Raw genomic sequence first — 23,870 nt, forward strand, 5'->3', positions numbered from 1 at the left:
TTCTATTTAGGAGAACCGTATTTATCGGAATTTTATTCAAATGAAACTTTAGCTAGTGATTAGCTAGTGTTTCCCTTGAATGGGAAACAAGTGTATAAGTTTGAAGCTTTAATGATTTCGACGTAAGAATACTCAGAGGATCCGGGAAGGATTTTGTGGTATTTTCACTAACAAAGCTGTAAAAGATTACCCATGTTATCAGTATACAATCCTCGTATCTGAACGTAAACTTGCGTTGTATAATCTTTTATTATCCAATTGTCATGTACTTATTGTTCATCCCTATCAAGTTCGGATAAACGAAATTTTCATTGTCTAAAGATAGAGCAATAAAACTACATCTATTGATACATAGTGTCCATTTATTCGTTCGAACGTTACACGACGAAACTGAATCAAGGTACACTTATTACTTGATAGAATGATTGACACGAGCAATAGATCTAGTAATACGATCAGTGAGCTACACAATTTAGACAGAGGTGATGAACGACAGGTGACGCTCCGAGACGCGAGCGGTTCCATTCGGCGTCGATCATCACGGGGATGTCGATCGACAAGCCGAGCGTTGTCTGACAACGCGCCGAGAGATTGTCACCGTTAACGATGCACACACGCATCATAGTGTATGAACCGACTTTCCTGATCGATTAATCTTGATCATGGATCGGTCGTCGATCGGTTATGGCGCCATCTCGATCGCTGTTTGCCGATGATCGACTACGACTCAGACTATGATCACGACTTCTGCTCTGCCTGCTTCGGTTCTCCTCGTTGCTCTCCTTCTCGCACATGCACACGTTATCTGGCTCTTGTGGCTCCACTGGATTGTTCCTCAGAACGTCCACGTTCCTGGTTCTCTTGGTACACCTGCATCTGGTGCAACCAATTCGCCTGGCTCTCATAGTGGCGCCACGTCTTCTTCGTCTTGAGCGACGACGACTACGACGACTTCTACGTCTGCCTCTGCTACGTCGACGTCCTCGGCGTCTACTACGTCGTCTGCTGCTTCGTCGTCGTCTGCTTCTTCGTCTTCCGTACCTTTCGGTTGGCGTCAGGTTCGACGTGAGCTGCGGCTCGACTTCCGTGTTCAAGAAGTAGTGGCCCTGCGTCTTCTTCAGGATACCGCAATCCAACCCACGTTTTAACGCTGCTTGCATCTGGCAAATGATTCCATCTTGTTAGCAACATATACATCATTTACAATAAGGTGATAGAGTCTGGTTTTGTTTACTAGTTTCAGATTGCTGGAGACATTGCCTGTCAAGGGAGATTACCGTATGGATTATGATAAAACTTTCATTATTATTGGTCTGCGGAGAATCGAATTGAGTAAACATGAGCAAAGTGCATGTGCATGATATGCGGAAAGATACGGAAGTACTCATTACCATAGATATGACCTTTAACATTCATAAAAATACCAATTTGCATAAACACCTGCAGTCATATCATTATCAATGTTGTTTGATTTACATTTATCACAGTAATAGGAAATAAATGGTATTTTTACTCGATGATATTACTCTTATTTTAATCCTTCCAAAGATATTAGTAATGGTAGTCGTCGGTGACCAGCATGATGACCAACGAGTTAACAAAGTATGGCATCTAAAGAAACGTATATTTTTCAAAAATACCTGTCTCTGCACGGTCGTCTCGGGGACGTTGCACTGTGACATGATGTAATTCATGATCTCCTTCGACGTGGAACCGTGAGCCTCTCGTAGATTTCTAATGGCATTGACCACTCTGGCTGACATTTTCGGCGCCTGTTTCCCCATTTTCCAATTGTTTCTTTCGTTTACCCGAACGAATCTTTAACGCACTGACCCTCGGGTCACTTCTGAAGGAACCTCCAGTCTCAAAACTAGTAATTTTCATTTGATCTTCACGTGGAATTTTGACAATCGCTCTATTAGTGTTCTTGAACTAGGATTTTAATATCACGAGAAAATTTGAAGAAGTTATGCCAAAATCATCGTGACCCTGAATCGATTTGCGTCTCGGAAGCGATCCAGGAATTAATTGACGATGCTGTTTATTCTGGTATCCGCGTTTCGATTTTGTCAGGAGACGCCACGCTTCTCGCTCGAAAACGATCGCATTCGCCACTAACGTCATACAATGTAACGAAAGAATTGTCACACTTGCCAGAAAATGGCATATATATAAATTTTGTAGAAAAAGAGAACTTGTTCCGTGGTGGTTTGTGGCTGGACGAGTACGAAGATTAGTTTAACACGAGCTTATCTCGTCTACAGGATGACCGGGAAAGTGGAGCTGTTTGACGCGAGGATACAAGGATTTTCGAAGTACACCGCTGTTAAATCGAATTACACGGCTGAAATAATAAGGAAAGAGAAATGAAATCGAAAAGATAGCAGCCTGTCAAACGAACCTCTATAAGCGTAGTACGCCTTCGCTAACGTTAAACAGTCCGGAGTCTCGCTGTTCTTTGGATAATTCCTCTCTTAGTATCTCTCGATAGGTGTCTTTTTTCTGAAGATTCTTTGCTTCCATTTGAAGCATATCTTTGGACGTTTCATCGTTTTACGTTAGATTCCACCAGGAATGACGTGTCGATTAATTAATTGAAAAGTTGATTCTAGCATACATTATGGCTACAATATAACGGGAATGATAATAATTTAAAATAGTCGAGCGTATCTCGTATCTGACTCGATTGCACTTTATCTCAAAGTGTAAGAATTCCGTTTTAGATTCGTTTTGTTCTAATGTCATGTTACTTAATCATTGCACTTCCTTTTCGTCGATTAGCGGTCGCGCTTTCTAACTATCGATCTCAAGCTTTCTTATTACAAATTTATCAACGACGCAGGAAGAGGTAAAATATAACGTCAAATGTTAATCCGAGATCTAACTATGTCAACAACGCTATCAGTTTCGTTATTGCAAGTAGGTAATTCGAAATACGAGCATTTCACTGAATACAAACGACCGTTTCACGCCTTTGAGCATCGGACATAAATACCCAACTCCAGGTAATTTTCACTAATCGATCGATTTTCGAACTTCTCACCCAGTTCGCGTCTCCGACGGGCACTCACTTTTGCGATCGATTAATAACAACGAGGTCCTCTTCTGAAAAGAGAGAGAGAGAGAGAGAGAGGCGCAAGCGGAGCGATCTTTAAGGCCTCGTCGCGGTACACGTTAGTTGTTAAATTCGGTGATCCGGATGGTAACGAAGGCAGTTTGCAGCCGGCTCGGTGCCACGCCAAATTTGCCGATTAATTTTTTTCCCCGAGCTCATTAGCCGCCCTTAATGGTGTCGGCAGCGTTAAAAAAGCCGCGATTCCGAGTCCGTGGCTGGAACGCGTGTATCCAGCTCGAGACATCTTGCCACCTCGTCCAGTAATTGGATAGTCGGGAACGTCGCGGTTTACAAGAATAACGCGGCAATTTAGCCGACCATTTAGCCTTCTACCTGACCAGAACCGATTCCCCGATTCGTTAATCAGCACCAGGTGTCGCGCGTCGCGTCGCGTCGCCGCGCATTCGCCCCGGACCTGCACACCTGCATGTAGATGCTCGCGTCTATACACCAATGATTATTTATCAACGTCGCGCTTAGACAAGAGGAACGCGCCGGTGCCACGGGCTGAACGTCGCGTTTACGCTCCTTTATCGTCGTCAGCCGGAGCGCATGCTTCGGTAATCGCCGCCACTTTCGTCCCCTTTTCTTCCGATTCACCGACGTTCATCGCGCTGATTTCATCCTCGCCACCATTCCTCCTTTCTTCTCCTTTTACCTTTCTCTCTTCCTTTTTCTTTCTTGTCTTCTTTTCTTCCCTTTCTTCCACTACATAGACAGCTTCTTTTGAACGAACCCTACGAAACGGTAATTCACGCGCGGTATATTTACGAGCGACGCGGAAGGGAAATTTATACCGCGTTCCATCGCAATCATGCATCATCCAAGCGGCCAGCTAGTCAAGCGACAATCCTATTTCGACGAATAGAAACGCCAGCATTTATTGATATCTCCGCGTAGCAGGACTATTTGTTGTTACCTGGAGCCGATACCACGTTCACAGCCGCATTCCGTGACCGATAAAACCGTCATCACGGGACATTATTCCAGGCAGTCGCGAGATATTGCTTCATCGAGGCGTCATGTACCGGAGCGTCCGACAAAAACTGGATCCTCTTCGCGTGGAGAATTTTGTTGTACGGTATTATGGTACACAGTGTTCGATCTGCTCGCAAATTCTCGTGTTCCATCGGTTTTATGCCCACCGTGCACCTGTTTTCAAGACGCGAATCATGTCAATGGCGACGCTGGTGTAACAAATGTCACGCGTCAACGTAATTACCGCGCGGAATTCTCCTCTTCCACGAGAGTTCTCCGGGTCACGAGCGGCCAGAAAAGAGAATCTCGTGGCCTCGATACGATCGTAGCAAATGCCGCTGTTCGAGCGTAGCCTCTGTATGTAGGAGCCATCACCCTTCGCCGCAGGATGTCCGTTTGGATGGACACGCGGTCAACTGACCGTGACGATTGTCTACTACGCTATTTTTACACCTACGCCACTTGCACACCTCCGTGTATTCGATCGATACATTTCCATCCTAATATTTCGTGCTTCTGAAACAATTCAACGCTCAACATTTTATGACCGTTTACAGTCGACGACGATGCGCGGTGACCGCAACAAGCGGACGATTCCATTTTTTGAAATCTGTTATAAATGTGGTAAAAAGTATCGCGTAAGAATTTTAAGACGATCGTAGTTCAAGGTGCGATCATACTTCGTCTTCGTACATTTAAGAAAATCATGGAAATTATACTGACCTATATATGGACAGACTGTTACGGGCGCCGTAATACATCCAATTTTCAAATACCACGTTTATTTGTTCCGTGCTTCGATAAAAGGAAACGAAGATCCTTTGCATCTGCACCTTAGCCTCTTTTCCAGCTGCTGATTGCCATTTTACAGCGACTTATTTAATTCCAGTCGTATCACAGGAATCGTACTCTCTCTCTCTTTCTTGCACCACGTACAGTATGCATCGACGTTACGTGTGTCGTAGTCAACGCGTTTTCTACTTTGCCCACGTATGCAAGTAAGTAGAGAGTGAACTGTTTCTCGGCGAACGAGTTGACGGTGCCCCCGTCGCGTATCGATGATATTCAGCCGGGAGGCTTAGCCTCTATTTAAAAGCGGATACTGGCTGTCGCGTGTACAGGGGCGACACGCGAACAGACGGCTGCTGGTCGATCGACCAATCAACGGCATTGTACCTGTGCCGCGCGATGATTGCAATTGGCTGATTAACGGCCTTTCCGATCGCCAAACGGTGGCCGGGAGTCGCGTAACCCGTAACAGAAAACTGTCCGTTTTGCATACTCGATTGCATCGAGGCGAGCCTGTGTCGCCTTGCTGTCCATTATCGCTGCGTTTTTGCCCCGCGTCGTTCGCCATTTTGCTTATATTATCGCAGGATCGTTAGGTACCGCGCGACAGAAATTATCGATCGGCCGGTGCGCGCTCGTATATCAGCTTATAAATATTCGTGGCGCAATTAATAATTAATATTCCGCGAATGAGCCGAGATAAATCGCCGCGTTTTGTATTCATTAGAAGGTTGGGAACGGCACCGAGACACGGCGTGCCGAAGGAAATTATTCGCGGTAGGCCGCGCAACCAGACGAATTGATTGCCAGCGACCAAGGCCGGATCCAGTGGCTCTGGTTTTTCTTTCGTCGATCGTCGTACGATCGTTTTCACCTTGTGGAATTCCACGGCAGCGTACTGTCGCTCCGTTTTTCCTGCGCTCGTTTCACCCTGTCGGCTGGACATCAATTACGCGGAAAATGGAGCTCGTTACAATGCGAAATACGGTTATCGATTCTTCTACAACTGTTCTCCCATGCTCGTCATCGAAAGCGTTTCCTATAACTGGAACCGATATTGCGTAGTCGTAAAATCGATCAAAGCTGTAAAGATTAAATTATATAGTTACTATTCGTGCAAGAGTGCTATCAGTGAACTTTTGACCCGGCACTGCCCATCTAATAGTCAAAGACGGGTCTTCCTCGTGAATCATCCAAGTAAACGAGTACCTGGCTTTGGAAGGAATTTTCCTTTTCTTCGTTCATTTATCTATTCCTCTCCTTCTTCCTCGTACCTACAATACCGTATTTCATGAAATTTCTCATCGAATCTATTTCTCAAAATCTGGCAAGGAAGCTCGATCGAAGCTTCGAAGTCGAGTGTTCCTCCCTCCGAGCGAAACAGTTTGCTCGCGTTAAACCTGTTCCGCGGTTCCTCGAATCTCCCGCGTCCTTTGATCACGGCAGCCTTTGAGTCTGGAACGGTACACACGTGGGACGATGCACGCGAGCAAAGGGACAGCTCGCGCGATCCTCCCTATCCACTCGTTCTCCCTCATTCCCTCTTTGTCTCTTTCTCGTCGTCCGTGCACACCAGACAGATTTTCGGTGCACGAGGTTCGCGGCAAAGGGTGAATTAATGCCGATGAGAGCGGGCGCAGTTAATAAACCGGACTTATTAAACGATTACATTAACGCAACCGTCGCCGGAGATTAATGCACTCGGCTCTGGAACGTCTCACTCGTTCGCGAGCGGCGAGTATATACATATACGAAGAAAGGCAGAAGCCGACAAGAAATATGATCTACACGGTGTGGGCACCGTATCGCGGTAGCCTCGAGATAATTACGGCCACGACCGGCGATAATTTTTGCGTATCGAAGGGCTAAGCTCCGACGCAAAAGTGGGCCGATAAAGGATCGCGTTAATGTCCTCCAACCCAGTCTCGCTCCCTCTCTCTCTTTCTTTCTTGTCCTCCCTTACTCTTGGACCACCCTAATTGGAACGAAATCCATTAAAAAGGTACAGAAAGTATACGATAATTAGCCGAAGGACAGTCTCGTCTGTTCCGTAGCGATGTTGACGTAGTTTTGCAAGTTCCTGAATTTATTCCTCTTTCTTTCTTGATTTCTCAACTTTTCGATATTCGTTTTACAATTACAATTTTCGAGCGTCTTCTCTTTCATGTTTTCTCCGTTTAATTTATTCCTTTAATACTATATAACGTAGTTAAATATGAAAACCTATGTATCAAAGATGAAAGATACAGTTCCCCTATTAATTCTATTAGGATAGACACGAAATTCGACTAATCACGACACCTGTTCTTATTATTATAGCAATTAAAAATAAATTATTCTCTTTCCTCGCAAATACGACAGATATATGTTTCCTTACATTTATCGCAACACGTTCAATTGAGATAAGAAACGAACGAGGATCGAACGTTTCTAAACGAAGCGAAACGCCGAGGAAACACTCGAAATATTCGTATCGGCGAAAACGAGAGAAGTTCGCGTCGGAAGGAAGCAGACACCAGTGTCGGGAATGTAATAAGCCGGACAGGGCAAAAGGAAAATATGGAATCAGATGAGCACGGAAGAGAATATGTACGTAAGAGGCTACTGTCGGTCGTCGTACACGCGAGCAGGTGGACGAGAAGAGGCGAGAATACGAAACTGCTCGGCCCACCCGCACCAACCACTCGGCCCGATGTCATGTGTTTATAAATAGTGCATCAACGTAATGCCTGGCGGCTGTAACCACGCTGAAAGATTTACGCGCATCGCGGCCGCCGTACGCTTCTCGCGGACGCGCTGAACGCGGAAAGGAATTCCGCGATATAATAACGAGGGTGTCCCATCTTGTACCTAGTTAGGCGTTACCGATGACTGTGCGAGATTTCACGGCTGCTTCGTTTTCTATGATCTACGCGTCTCGTCGCGTCGCGACGTTCTTCGAATTCAGGTTATGGTACTCGTCGCTGAAACGACGATGGTTTATGGATTTTTCAGGTCGTATGGAAAGTTGAATGAAAATTTCCGCATTTGCCAGAGGATGAAACTGTGACGTTTTATCAGAGAATCAGTATTTTGTTCTTGGAATCAAAATTCTCATTATTTAAACTTCGATGGTTTACTTTTTAGGTGTTTGTCCCAGTGGGTTGAATGGAAAATTTGACTTTTTTTATGAAATGTCCTGTTTGTGTTGCTGTTGACGATGTCTCGAATTCTTGGACGTACGGTTGCTAGAAATGTATTTCATTATTTTTATGATTATATTTCTACATGTTTTATTATAATTTATGATTCGGAGAAAATAGATCGGAGAATTAAATTAGAAAATTATGCAGCATTCCTCTTGTTTACTAAACATATCCTTTGTAAAGTTTTGAAGATACAGAAGATCGTTTAATAGTTAAGGAATAATGTTCCTGCGAAGAAGAAGTTGAAAGTCTCGTAAACTATTGAAATAACTTTCGTCTTTATTCAACGCAATGTCCCTGGTATTGAAACGCTGTCTTTCCCTGAATCACAGTTTCTCGCAGCATAATTTAGGGCACGCATCACGCGGGCGGACAAGCGAAATGCGTCTCGGAAACCATGGCTTACGTTCCACGCTGGCAACGTTGACGCACACGCGACAATGAATAATCTTGTCGCGTGTCACAATTACGCGTCCGCCGGCAACCGAAAACAATCCATTTTTCACGCTAATCCGCCGTCATAATTTTCCAAGAAGCGGCGTTTGATACGCGGTGCGGCACGATTCCGACGCGTTTCGCGGCGAAGAATCGAAAACGCGCGAAGGATGACGCGATGGCGCATTAAACCGAAAGCCTGGTAACAAACGATGGTCGAAATTTTCGAAGTTTCTATCGCGGAGGCCGCTTTGTCAACGTAGTAACATATTTCACAAGCCCTAACATTGCTGGACGCGTGCTTAGCTATTTCTGCGATCCGTGACACAAGCGTTTGAGACGTGTTCTCCCGCGCTACGACGACACCCTCTCATCCTGTAACGGTTCCTCGACGAAATTGTTATCGCTGCTACGTATTTTGTCCTGCTCTTCCTCGTCCTCGAATTTATCGTCGAGTTTCAATCTTGCTTGGTAATCGAGTGAACGGATCTGGAGCTGCCGGCGAAATTAGTCAACGTAATTAAACATCACGTGGCCGCCTGCCGGGAATGCAGATTGAGGCGATCAAAGGAGCCATCAGGGAGACGAACAGGGATAGGAAATATTCGTCTAGATTCGTGGTAGCTGTGTAATAATGTTTATTGTTACGTTGAAAGACATATGATGCATAGAGTAGGTAAAAATATATTTATGTTCTTGGTGAATTCGTAAGGTTGTTCAGTTTGGTACGCACGAATGATAATATAAAATTATTTGTCAATTTTTCTAGCAATAAATTTGCAATAAAGTTTATTAGGCGAAGTTGAGCGAGTAGGTACGATTTTTTAAACGCAGATACTTTCATCGATAACGCAAGACATGACGTAGAAGAATTACAAAGAAAAAGTGCACGTTGTAACGCAATACTTTGAATGGAGATTTCGATTGGCAATGAAAGACGCGTGAAACGCCTCGTTTAGCAAAAGCGAACAGGTCCAATGATTTCATGGAACCGTCACGGTGCGCGAAAGTTTAACCTGCCGAGAATTACGAAAGCGGTATCGTGGTACGCATGACGAGTTTATTCGTCACGACATTTTAATACCTACACATGATCAAATTATTAAGACATCGTTTCTTTAGTGGTGGCTCGACCATAATATTTAATTTCTCATGCTTCTCCAGGCCAGTGACAACGGTCTACATTCCCTTTTCTTTATCCTTCACAATACCAACACTTTCATTCTCCATGCCAAAGGAATACCACCAAGCACATACCAATCCTGTCCAATTTGAATTCATCTTAAGAAAACATTTTATCCTTTCAACAACGCTATTCTCATCTTTCTGTTTTGGAATGGAATAACAGCGAGTAACGCTTGAACTTGATGTACGGCAGACGCAACAATCAGCTTGCTAGACGAAACAATCGAGAACGATCCCTCTGTGAGAAATGCCCGCGAGAAACAGACACCAACGCCCTGGATTCCCCTGAGATTATGTACGCGTACATTTATTAGCTTAATGGAATCCAACATGTGTATTACAATACGCCCGAAAATAATGGAGTACGCTTGTTGAGACGCGACCGGCACAAAGCGACCACGTCTCTACCATCTACTTGCACGCGCCTTCTCGCAAGCGTAGAATATCCATATTCTCGTAGCCGAGGACACTCCCCCGGTCTCGGGGAATCCAACGACACCGTCGCTTCCGGGTGCCTCCTACGAAAGAACCCGTCGACCAGTTTAGAAACAACCGTCGTGGATCGTTACTGTGCCTACTGGGAGCGAGACGAGCGCCAGATGTTGTCAGAGGGTAGATATGGCTTGTTTGATGTAAATGTTACAAAAGCTTAAAGTTGGTGCGGTTAGGTGTTTAGCGATCGTAGAAATGGTAATTTGTCTTCGCGATTTACCGTGGATTTTTGAAACAATTTTATCGGCGACATTTATTTTCTTATAAAGGATCTTACTCGTGTACTGATATGTATTAGGTTGTCGGAAGGTTTCTTTCGTTTTATGAGGAAATAATTGACGCACAACGTTTTTTGTTTTATATTATTTTGTCGAATTGCGTACGATCCATTTTGTTATGTTGAGATAAACACCGCGACATTTCACAGACTTGGTTTTACGTTTATATAAAGGTGCACTGCTGTAAAAAACACATTTGCGAAAGAAAGACACTTTTCGGACAACCTAATATATATGTATTTAATGGTTATACGAACCATTTAAAAGTCAATTTCATTTTCTGACAATCTTCCCAACTTTAGAAGCAATACGTACGATTAAGGTGATATTTATTGGAAGTGAAGCAAGAAATTCCGATAGGCCGATCAACTTAATTCTTGCGAGTGTAAGGCGTGGATGTACTTAAGTTTACGAGGAATTATGTAATATCCAAGGTAATTAAAATCAAAGAGAGAGAAATTCAGTAGTCCAAGAAATCAAATGATATCCAAGTTCATCGACATTACAGTTAGATTATTCAAAAGTCAAGCGACACTTTGATATTTTAATACCTTGAAGATATGTTTGATCGCGAGTTATTTTACCGCCATCATAGGTGTATTCTGATTATTCAGTCGAGAAAACATTCTATAGCTCGTTCGAAAGCTAAAAATAATACGAATCGTATAAGCAGAACCAAACATTCTTAAAATCTAAAATTCTCAGTAAGATACAAAGTTCCGTTGCCTCCGACATATATCTTCCACCAAATTAATTTGCATGAAGACCTCCATACAAAAAGTTTCTATTAAGAGGCAAGATTGAAAACGCGTTTGCAGCGTATAATTCGTTGATCGCTCAATGTCACGGGCGATCGATTAAGGAGAACAGGCGTGATTCGACGCCAAGGATCCAGTTGGCCTGGGTGCTCATTCGCGGCCGTCGACGCGCTCTAAAGCGAACGACGCGACGATCTCCTTCCGTGGCCAGTAAATCAGCCGATTCCAAGGCTTACGGAGGAGAGTTTATAAATGTATCTCCCACGCCCTCCACTGTCTGGGCCGGATTTCTCTCTTTGCTTCTCCGCTCGTCGCCACGCGCCGCTCCTCGCGGCTTCTGTTCGTCGCTACGCCGTTGTATTACGCGCGAATGCTTCCTCGGGGTAAATTAATTTGCTTCTTTGCCTCGTTCTACGCTCCGTTTCGAGGATGGAACGCGTCGGTGTCTCGGTTTAGAAGATTGCTTCGAAACATTCTTTTCTTCGAGAGTAAAAGCGCGTCGATGTGCTTCGGGAATGTTAGCGATAGAGAAAAAAGGCTGAGACTTGGACGTTTTAATGCGATCAACTCGCGAAAATAAGTGACGAAGACGTTGGATGTCGTTAAAGGACGAATTTATTGCCGACACGATCGTTGCAGTGAATTTCTGTTAAAACAAGCGAATTAATCTTTGAGGTGTTGGTACATATGGTGGATGTTAGATAGTAGAAGGAGTTGACATTTTAACCAGCGCTGTCAGGGTTGTATACGTATATGTGTGTATGCTTGACAGGTATGTTTTATGAGTAACAGTATTTTTTAATCGTTCGCAAAGGACGTTAATTTGAGACTCGAGTGGAACAAGTAAAAAATGATGCAGGTAATGCGCAAGATTGATTAAAATAAATATGCGCAATAAGAAGAAGCTGACCGTTTTTTGCGCGTGTAAAGCGTGAATATGGTTGTTGTTTTATACATTCTAATGGTTCGACTTTTTACGTCTTTGTCTTTTATTGATCTTGATGAATGCAAGAAATTCATATATCCTCATACGATCACATGATCATCGTTTTTTATCGCGTAAAATTAATATCCAACTTCCGCCCTATCAACATCGAACATATCTTAGTTTCTGGAATGTTATAATTACATATATCCTACTTTTCTCCCTGGAATTTATAATTTCATTAAACACGAAGAAACCCGTCTTTATCATCTGCTGTCTGCTTAAACCATTAAACTCGTGATTTCAGGGTATCACATCGTGATTCCAGTGGCTGAAATCGTAAAGTAGATTCGTTATCGTTCTAATTCATCGTGACACCCAGCTTCAACGCGGTAAATTAAAACGCTGGAACGAGTCGCAAGAGGAGCGAAAGAGTAAGAGAAACGTAGTAGCGTGCGAGCTCGCTAATAAAATTATAATTGAAGTATTAAAAGACGTATAATTAGCGGCGGTGTAGTTAGACACACGTCGGGGGTTGACAACCGGCTCTCGACTCCTCGGACGTTCGCGGTCACTTAACGACACTTACGACAGCCGACTACGCTCGAACGAGCCGCTTCGTTGGCTGTGATCGCACATGGAAGAATTATCACGGAGTTACTACAGATTAACAAAATGTACGACCCTTTTCCTTGCAATTAGCAATTCGTTTGTATTAGACAAACAAGGGATACTTTTGTTGGAATCCTCGAAGCTTGGCAAATAATTAGTTAAACGATGGTGCTTCCGCGTGACGACGGAAACTACATGTTATGTTGATTCGAGAGAAGATTTGCGGAATTTAAAAAAATTCGAGTTTGGGCAAACTCTTATTCCCAATTATAATCTATTTCTCAATTTTCAATTTTAATTACGAATCGATCGTTTTGACTGTTCTGGTTACTTTTAGTGGTCCTCGAGAGTTACAACTGCAGTGATCGTTTTACCCAAAATTCATACAATCGAAGTGTCTTTCTTATTCATTAGATGGCGTTTAAAAATTTCTAGACTCCTACACAGATTAGATTCATACACTGCTCCCATAAGTTATTTTTAAGTGTCATTCGAATCTTTTGGAAACCACATCGATCAATCTCGTAAATTGAAAAGCGCAAATTGAAAATTGAAGCGAAGATATTGCAAATTTGGTTCCCTTACAACAAGTGAAATTATGAAAGTCATCCGTTTCTCAAGAATTGCATACGAAATTAATAAAAAGTGGCGCCAAGCTTGGCTTCCGGGAAGCTCGAGTATCGCGAAACAATGACACCAGATATCACAGAAACCATTTGTCCGGTGTAATTTCGAAAGCATGTAACCATTTCGACGTTTGTTTCGGGTTCAGAAATTTCTTCCGCTATGTAGCTTTAATTGCCGTCACGAGCAACGTACCAGTCCACGACTGGATACTTGTGGATCACGCAACAAGAAACGACGCTGTTGGCGACGCTCGCGTGAAAATAGACGCTCAATGCTTCATAGTCGCGAGACGCCGTGCGACACGCCTGCCTTGAAGTCTCCCCTCGATCCTCCGGGTCAACACGTTTCACTGTTATGAGCAGCTATAATAACAGTGGCGGCTAGCCGCGACGAGGAACCCCTCATTAATGGAACACCCGCGAGACTATGAATCGCCATGGCAAGTCTCAGTGAACGAGCTACCGTCTGCTGACGGTCTCTTGAACGCGAATGAATGTACGCGGAGGACTCGTCGCGCTCCTATTGCATCTCCGATGACAATAATAGACAGGACCGGTGGTCTACGACCGCGTCCAAACCGACGACCACTGGATCACGCGCTCGAAAATCGGACCTAATTGGTCTGCCAAATGGAAGAGTTTCGGTTACTTTCCTTTTCACTTCTTCGCTTTCTGCTTCTTTCGATTCTTCGTTTTTTTTTTTTAGTGGAATTGCAAGGTTTCAGGATTGCTTGGTAGTTTAGGGAGTTGATATCTTATAAATGGTATTGTTGATATATCTCATTGATGTTTATTATGAATATCTAAAATTAAGAAAAATACGATACATCGATGTCTTTGAAAGTTTACGGTAATGTCTCGGTGATCAGAAATTTTACAATTTTTTTTTGTAATGCCATTTATTTTAGTTCTTTCCTCGTTTATAGGTACACGCATATTTGTTATTGTTATTATTTAGTCGAATAAATGTTTCACTTCATTTTTATAGTACACTCGCGCTATTGATTTTGTAATTTGACTAATAATTTTAATATAGTTTATTTTTAAGTATACGAATCCCTGATATAATTCCTAGCGTTTTTGTAAAATAATATGCCACAATGAAATGTTTATTTTTGTGTCAGAAAATTCTAATGCCTATTTGGGTAGAAAGATATAGAATATCGGATTCCGTGCACGGAATATTAAATATAATTGATAGAGTTATCTCCTAGTTGTTTGGGATAATAGATTGCAACATTGATAACAAATCACGGGGTTAAAAGGACGCCTTTGAAAGAAGTTTATTTAAATGTATATACAGTACGTCGCAAAAAGCGTCCGCGAAATTTATGGCTCTCTTAACGGTCGTAAACGTCAGAAGGCGGTTCAACGGGCTACGTTCTGGAAGGCTGAGCTTAAAAAATAGCACCAATTTAGACATAATCTTCCTATGCTCAGAACAAAGCTACATTCCAGTGATTCTTCACAATGACACTTATACCGATCCACTAAACTTTTTTATTAGCGAAAATTATTTCCTTTTTTAACTTGATAACCAACAAGCATCCGAATTCTTCGACTTCGGAATTAACTAGCTCCTAAACTAACAATCTGTCCGTCACTTTCAAAAAAGACACCCCTATAATCTCTCGTAATACGTAATCTCGTTTATAACAAAACTTACGTAAGAAGCAACACTTCGGAAATGAAATTTGCCGCCCTTTAAACAACCTTTAACATTTCGCGGCGCAATTCGTCAGCGTCGTTCGAAGAGCCGCTACCAAGATCGATGGTTAACTCGTTAACCGGCTATACGCGTCCTTAGAAAGAGGAAAATTGAAATCGACGCCTCGTTAGTCGTGCATTCCTCTCGCGATTTCGCGGCCCCGCGAAATGATTTACGCGCGCGCTTTTTCCCCCGGCTAGGATGAGGAACGATCGTCCACCGGTCGTTAGTTATTTTTCCTCTTCCTTCCTTCCTTCCTTCCTTCTTTCGTTGCTTCGTTTCCACCGTCGACGTATCGATATATAAAATTTTTGACGCATCGCGCGCCGCGAGGTCCGCAGCCGCAGAACCCGGGCAGAAGCGACACAGCCAGAACGAATGGTATCGTTCCGTCCGTTTTCAGCGCTTTGATTTATGACCGTCTTATACGCGCACTCGTAAACGTTATATTGGTTTTCACAGTAGCCACGTTCTCCGCGGCAACACGGAGAACCAATTAACTTCGCATCAGCTCCGATAAAAAGCGACATGGTCCGCTACGAGGGAAAAAGGCTGGCGCTGCTTACTGAAAGATATACGTCGAGCCGCGTCTCGCGGCATCGTGAAAAATTATTGAGACATCGAATTCGCCGAACGTAACGAATTCGTGACGCGGCTCGTGTCCAACTTTTAATTCGGTTGATTAAACGCGGACACGACAATCGAAACGAGCATGGTAAAGAACTCAGGACGAATTTTGTTGCGTCTTGTCTGACTGCTCCTTCCTCTGTCTAGCTCGTGTTTCTTTCTCTCCCTCTCTCTCTCTCTCTCTCTCTGTCTCTTTGGTTTTTCGTTACTGTTCGCAAAGAATCGTCGTATATTGTTGAAAAGTGTGCTCGATCGACGAACGAGACCACCGAAAGTTATTTCATGCGACTCTTTCTGCCAACACTTACCACGCTGGCGATTCGAGCGAGGGCGTGCTGACGTGGGACGCCATGACGCTGAGTGCGTTCCAAAAATACGACTGCACTTTGGCACGGCACACCGCACCCGGTGAGTTTAGCGGTTGTTTACATCGATGAAGAAGCTGTTGCGAGTGATTCCGGGCCATTAGTGGCAGTCTACGATGCACCCTCCTCGAAAGGTTAAAGGAGAGTAATCAATCTTTCACCGTTCTTCCGAATACCGAATAATCACGTTCTTCGTATTCTCTAACCCTTCTTGCACTTTGATTCGATTCATTTTTGAGTTGCGTTTTACGAACAGATGCTTCGAAGGACTAGTAATTTTTCTTCTTGACGTCAATGCTTTCAGGGACGTACTTTATTCGTAACTTACCGATTAGTTCAGTAAGTTCGTAAAGCAAATTTATAGTTCGTTCAGTGAATTATGTGCAGTGCTTAAATTTTAGTTTTAAAGCGTCTGATATCTGTCATCATCTAATATCTATCAGAAGCGAAGGATCATTTGCTGAAATAACGGAATTTAAATTGACAGCATGTGACAATAACCATATGTCACACGTACGTTCGGAGTATCTTAAATCGTAGAGAAAATTAAATTGTAATCGACTTTATGGAAAGTATTTAATGTTAATGTATTTTATGGAAAGTTGCTGTGAAGGATCACATGTTTGAAAGAGTAAGATGAGTCGATTATTAAACGTGGCAACACGAAGATGCATCTCGCGTTCTCGAAGAGAACGTCGACTAATCGATGTGTTTGTCGGAGCTGCGTCTTGGAACCGTGAAAATGTACGGTTAGTCGTTTCCATTCATTAGCGGCGTTCATGCGGGAAAATTAGATGACGCATAATAACAATAACATATCTCAACCCAGCCGTTCATAGATGCGTGCGTCTGGCAAAGTGATGTTTAGTGGGTGTTTTTGGTTTCCATCCGTCACGAAACGAGGTGTTAATTCTCCTACGTAGAAACTACGATGCGTCGACAGTTCTGAATTATTATGAACTCGCCTTGTCGACGCTGCTAATAATTCTACGGCGAACAAGCCGCGATTTCGATGACTAGTTTCTTTCTCTTCTTTTATTCTCCCAGCTTCCCGAGTCTCTTTACGCGATTGTGTAATGATTCCAGGATCTTAAGCCGATTCATATCCAAGCGAAACGATCGAATAATCTTCCAACATATTAATCAATTTCGAAAAAGGAGAAATAGATAGATAGATAGAGATAGAGATAGAGATAGAGAGAAAGAGAGAGAGAGAGAGAGAGGAAAGCTACGCTCAACGTGCAATCATCCTATCGATCGATTACTTTGTTACTCGCCTCTGAATTGCTATAATTGCCGCTTGCTACGTCGTCAACTAAAGCAGAAAACCGTGAAATCTGTTTATCGATTAAAAGTTCGAGCGTAATAACGCGTATCGTTGCAACGATTACAACGCGTATCGTTGCAACGATTACGACGCGTATCGCTGGATTACAACGCGCGGCGTCCGAGTTGCCGATGTCGGCGCGGAAATCCACGCGGTGTCATTATAATCCCATTACTCGCGTCGATTCCACGCCGTGGCTTAATTACAGTCCGCATGTAAATAACGTCGGATCGAGCATCGTCGATGCAGTGAGCTACTACCACAGAGACTTTCTAGCGATTTCTATGACCGATTGGGAATCGTTCTCGAAACCGTAGCCAGTTAGGAAAGGACAAACGTGTCATTTTCGTACAGTTTGGTTTTATAACGTTTCGGAGCTCTCGACCGGCCAATTTGTGGCTGGACACAGTAATCGAGTTGAAACGGCGTTTGCCGTTTAAGACGAGCGTTTCTAGTTTTTTGCACCGGCTGGCAAATCTTCTTTTAAGTGTTACCCATAATTCATCCATAGTCAGATGACCGGTTAGAAAAACGCCGAGGATAAAAGATCGTTTCATTTAAGAATGCTTTTCATTTACCGTATCTTTGTCTAGTTTCGAGAGACCAGTTTAAACGAGATTATTATTACGGCCGCTAATCGATATCATCGACTGTTGAATTTCAGATCGAAAGGTAGCAGTATATTGCGCGAATTGAAACGCGTTATTGATATTACAAATCGCACATTATCGACTCTTTCGATTCGTAACATGACCTGACAGTTTGAACCACTTGCGCGTATCGTATCGAGTCTATCACGATTCATTCAGCCGTACCGATTTGATCTATAGCACGATCCATCATGCACTGTGTCAAGCAATGTCACTATCATCATTGTTAGTGGGCAAACACAAAGGGAGTGGACAGGCGCAAGTACAATTTGTAACATATCGAACACGTTGACCACCCTACACATACAGCAATCTGTCATAATTTGGCGCGAGTGAAGCAACTTAGTCCTTAATTGCTACTGTTGAATCCTGGAATGCTCAGATATATTAGAAATATCGTTATAATTTCTCAAATGATACGTGATGCTGTATCTATGTATATCTTCAATTAGACCGAGCCTTATAATTATAACTCGACCGCGGAAGTTAATGCATTTAGAGGAAATTTAAAGATGCAAAAGTAGGCAACATGTATACGTGATATGGAAATTTTTCCAAAAGTAAAGGATTATAGTATTTAGAAGGTGAAACAAATTTCTAGCTACTTGTAAAATACGAATTTGCATAAACGTCTGCAGTTTAATTACAACTTATAAAATTAGGTTCAAATGTTTTATCGAGGTACGTATTTTAGAAGATCCGCGAGAACTCCAAAAATTATATAGAATTACCTACCACACTTCATTTTTTAAAACAAACCGTTTACAGCTATTCGTAATACATTTTCAGCTCACTGCAAGCATTAATTAAGTACTTATATAATCGTAAAGCAATATCTCAAGACTATTCTGAATGCAGCTTACAATAACATCAAATTATCAATCATTTCTAGATTCCTTTCAAACTGTAAAATAATCACAGTAGCTGAGTGTCGTAACGATTAAACTTCAAAATGTCTCATTTATAAAACGAATCTTCTGTAAAAGCTTCATATGAATATTTCCCCATAGAAGTTACATTGTACAAAGTTACGCATCGTTTCGACGATTTTTCACGAATCAATTTCTCTTCTCGGCTGTCAACGACGCGCATTTTACACTCGTCGCGGAACATAAACGAGTCGCAAATTTCGCGCAGTTGAACGCATCTGCCATGTGGGTGTTACCACTAAATCTCGTGTGCGCGATATGTCGCATGCCTGTGTCACACGTTCCCCGTTCACAATGGCAGTGACAGCGCGTCGGTTGGCGTGGGTACGCTCGCGTGTTACAAGAGCGTGCAAGATGAGCTTAATGCGGCCAACGACAGGCACACCCTAAAATCGAGAAACGCGACGCTCGCGACGGGGTATCGCGTGTTGACAATATACGAACCGCAGAATACCTCCCTGATGATGTGGAAAAGAATCTTGGACAAATGTCCCCCGATGTCTCTTGCTACGTTGGGCTTTACGAGCCTCTTTGTTCGGGCTTTGACGTTGGTGTGTTAATACCTTCGCGTATGCCGTGCTAATAACTCGAAGCTTCTCGCACTTGACAAATATTGCTCAAGGGGCTAATAGGAACGCTTTGTACGTTTAATATTGTTATATCGTGTAATAATACTGCAGCCCTTAACAAAGTCTTGGCAGATCTCTTATTCTTAATAAAACGTCAGTATCCGATTCGAATTACGAAATTCAAATCGTATTTTAGTAAAATTCTTGGCATATTAACACCGTACGCGTTAACAGTTTTCTTTGTCGCGTGATATTATGTCTTTAACGGTTAGCAAAATTTAACAAATTTCCATGCAGATAATTGAGATGATATTTGGAAACTTTTGAACGGGGGTGTAGTATGCAACGTAAATCTAATTCAAAGTGAAATATTCGTTACAATATCGGAAAGTGAAACGAATTTCTGTACTTATGTTCTGACAATAACATTTTCGTTAAAAAGAAAAGATCTGTACCTATTTAAAGAAAAGCATCGCTCCCTACTATCAAGTAGTTTTCTGTCGTTACACAACGCACAGTGGGCAGACACTGAAATCACACAATGGTTTTCTGAGTCAACATTTGTCACCGCTATATTTCCTAAGAGAGTAAAACAAATGCAAAATATTTACGCTTCAAGTCGCCGAATGTATGTCGCCGCGTGTGTAATCCGTTTTTAATGCGAATATTAATGTAACCGTAGAATACGGGCAGCATTGGTCGTCTGAGAACAGACGAAAGCTTAACGAGCATTAAAAATACGGAAACTTCTTTTTCTCGAGTTCGCCCTGTTCTGTTCCCGACGACGACGTTTCTGCGAAATTCTCCGTCCTCGATGGAGACCTCGAGAATCTTCCCTCCTCCCAGCGCCCGCTCTGTGAAAGTCAGACTAAACACTTTATCCCGGGGTCGGTCACAAAAAGAGTGTGTCACCCGCATTTTCGCGATGCGTGCGAACAATATCAGCAGGAAAAAGGAGGGGTGGGGGCGTGTAACGGAAGACGAAAGAGGAAACACGAGGGACGAACGAAACGGAGAAGACGGAGGATGTCTGGGTCCTCTCTCCGTTAAACTCTTCCAAGACAACAGATGTTCCCTCTTTTTTTCGATGGTCTGCGCATGCCACGCGAAAAAATTCTTCCTCTCACGACGCTGTCAAAATCGAACGAGGAGGTCTTATTTATCGGGGCCCCGTGGTCGTTCCCGGTTTCCCTTGCAGCTCGATTTCTTCTTTTTTTCCTTCGAGCCACCCGGCTGAACGGGATATCGATATTATCCTCTCGTTTGCGTGTTATAAAATTCCCCCTTAATGAACTCGTCCCGCGGACTTATTTTTAGTGCGTGCCAGGCCATCGGGCCACGCTCGTTACGTGTCCACCGTTTCCATCGGAGGGAAACGAGCGAAATCTTTCTCGCACCGCGTTCCTTTCGTTTCACTTCCTAAAACATTTATTGGATACGCTAGATAACGACTTTGTACGCGAGAAGTTTCTGGATTGAGTGACGCATTGTTGGCCGTTGCACAAACGTAACGCGATATCCAGTCTGACGCTATTTTGTCAAGTAGATCTTACCGAAGATTCAGTAGTCTTTCTTCGCTCATGGTGAAAGGCATTTTGGCAATGATTAATATCATAGCGTAGATGTGCCATGGGCTGGACCGATATAGCGAGGTCATAAAATAGGTCAGAAGTTAAAGTTCATACGTTGTGAAAATTCAAGCCAATACATTGTTCGAAGTATTTTGGAAAAATATTTTTGGCTCTTACTAACAACTTCGCAGAGTGTACAATTTAGAAAGCAACTTTCAGGAATATGTAAACGTTTCTGTTTCCTAAATCATAGATATATTGTATACGTACACGGAATTATAGAAATATACTGGTAGAAAAGGTAAACAAGTAGTATAGTCATTCATGATCAGACACGCACGAATACGCGAATTTTAAATAAAAGCTTCAGATCTAAATTGCAGCTATAAAATTGCTACAGCTCCAAGTACGGTTACATTCACCGTTACTGTACCTTTTTATTCAATTTTTATCAATTGTAAAGTTGATATATATAATTTAAGAATTTACTATATCAGTTCCGCTATAATACACATCGAGAATATCAAAATTCCACATGTTAATTCTTCCATAGGCGATCCACACAATTGAAAAATAAAATGAAGGCCTAACATGTCGCATTTGTACGAAACAGAAAGCGCGCAGAATAACGAAACGTTTGAGTTTCGTGCGACGACTAGTAGCGAGCGAATCTGTTACTTTCTGCATTCTTTCGCGGAGTCGTTCGCAAGATCGGGGAGACGAGGCTTGGCTCGAGACGCGCGGTCTAAGTTTGCCACAAAGCCGGACAACTCTGATATATTAGTTTCATGCGTGGTTACATAACCGCGAAGAGTTGTTCGCCATCGCATACCCCACGTCAGCCCCGTCGTCGCGGATGAAAAGTCGTTGTTGTCGTCTTCGTCGTGTGCGAGGCGGCGTCATCCGCGTCGAGCGCCCGCGCGCGTTCTGGCGTCGTTGCGTCTCACGCGAATGTCACGCCATCACTGTTTTCTATCTTTTCGTAATATCGCGTCTCAACCTCTTGACAAATTTCTCGGTTCTTCGTAATCGTGGCAAATTTTTAATCGGAATTTAACAATTCACGCACGATTCTTCTGTTTGTCTTCTTCGTTAGAAATTGTTCGGTGGGTTGGCCATTTCTGCGTATTTTTATCTTGCGCTTTTCGCTTGAACGTTCAGTATTGAATACTAGTCAGACTGTGTCGTAACATGTATTTCTAAACTTAACTTATTTAAATTACTTTAGGCTTAATCGTGAGAAAATGGACATCAGAAGATTAAGATACAAAATCTTTTGGATTTTACTAGATTTTAGATAGCTACAAAAAAAAAAAAGAAAAAAATAAAACGTCGAATACAAATAATATCGCGTATACGATATTATCGATATAAATAGGCAGATTATGGATAAATCTAACGGGAGAGAAATATTTTAGTGAAACGGAACGAGTAGAAGAATCGTAGGTGATTTTCATCTGAAAAAGAGAGAAGAGAAACGCAGGGAACGAACTCTAGGGGAGTTGGCATAGTAGGACGGTCTCCGGGTTATAGTTTCCATGTAAATTAGCGGTCGAGGAAAGAGAAGAAGAGAAGGCCCGCGTCTTGGCCTGCAGCGGTCTTTTACGCCGTGAAACGATCATCGGCGTATGGTCGCTCGTAAAATTGTCAATGATGATGATTACGGTCCAATTACCAGTTCACGTATCGACGTTGTAAAGGAATAAAGAACAGGGAGAAAGAGAGAGAGAGAGAGAGAGAGAGAGAGAGAAAGAGGGAGAGAGGGTGAAAAAAGAAATACCGAGCAGAAGAGTGAAAGAAAAAGGAAGAAAAGAAAGGAGGACGGAGAAAAGAGTAACGGGAGAAGAAAAATAACTTTTCTCCCTCGCCCTGCGGGTCCAGCCGCTAAACGATAATCGTTCGCAATTTAGCAATCAAAAATTCGAAATAAATTCTCTTCCCGTTAGCAATTAACTCCTCGTCGTACGATCTTACATCGTCCTAGATACATATGTAATACTTAGAGTTTCGATCTCGTTTTACTTATCACGGAACAAGACACGAGCACGATCGAAATTAGAATCGTAACGCGTTCTAAATATCGGTTTCGCAATTACTCGCCGAGAGAAACGACGAGTGAAACAAGAAATAGATGAACGCGCCCTACACTGTATTTACCAGGACCACACGTCGCGTTTTCTATTGGCCACCGATTATCCGCCTCGCGATCGTATCTCGTCGCGCGTTTTTCACCGCGGCACGTTCGCTTTCGAAAACGCGCGACGTGTCTCGAAGCGGTCGCACGCAATGACTGCGCGACCAGTATGTTCGTTCTGGAAACGAGTTCATTATCTACGTGAAAAAGCGCGATCCATCATCGTGCTCGTCAGATTAGATCAAACGGAGAAACAACGCGCGCCACGTGTAACCGTGTGTAACAACTGGTAAGAAGCAGCCGAGGAGAACGCGCGGCCAAGCTCCGTTGTTTCGTTAGAAACAACATGACAGTTTGGCATGATTAGTACACGTGTACTATTGTTCATTCATCCCGAGGCCACCCACCATAGTGCGCACAAAGGAACGCGCCAGTGGTCCACCAGTGTAGAGACAGATGTAGATCACTCTTGTAGATACCGAGACGAAAAATAAAGAGCAGCAAAGCCTTCTACTCATCGCCGACGTGTTCCTTCTACCAATCGTCCAACCGTCTATTGGCTTCGCTTCTATTTACGAACGAGGCATTATCAGTCCCACCGGTTCTCCGCTA

At 43.0% G+C, this 23,870-nt stretch overlaps 1 protein-coding gene across 1 annotated transcript; it reads right to left on the reverse strand.

Moving 5' to 3' along the window:
• Window positions 1-357: 357 nt before the first annotated feature.
• Window positions 358-5,153, reverse strand: LOC126872205 (serine/arginine repetitive matrix protein 2-like). The gene is made up of 2 exons (XM_050631919.1): window positions 1,641-5,153; window positions 358-1,160 (listed from the first exon to the last, which is right to left on the reverse strand). Exons 1-2 carry the CDS (start codon window positions 1,782-1,784, stop codon window positions 651-653), a joined length of 654 nt encoding a protein of 217 aa, XP_050487876.1. The 5' UTR covers window positions 1,785-5,153; the 3' UTR covers window positions 358-650.
• Between the last annotated feature and the right edge of the window lie 18,717 nt (window positions 5,154-23,870).

This window comes from Bombus huntii, chromosome 1, assembly GCF_024542735.1.
Source record: "Bombus huntii isolate Logan2020A chromosome 1, iyBomHunt1.1, whole genome shotgun sequence".
NCBI classification, from domain to species: Eukaryota; Metazoa; Arthropoda; class Insecta; order Hymenoptera; family Apidae; genus Bombus; species Bombus huntii.

Excerpts from the sequence above, each read along its gene's own strand:
- LOC126872205 (XM_050631919.1), bottom strand. The coding sequence starts at position 1,784 with ATGGGGAAACAGGCGCCGAAAATGTCAGCCAGAGTGGTCAATGCCATT. Across the intron at positions 1,161-1,640 it reads AGACGACCGTGCAGAGACAG|ATGCAAGCAGCGTTAAAACG; the intron begins GTATTTTTGAAA and ends ATCATTTGCCAG.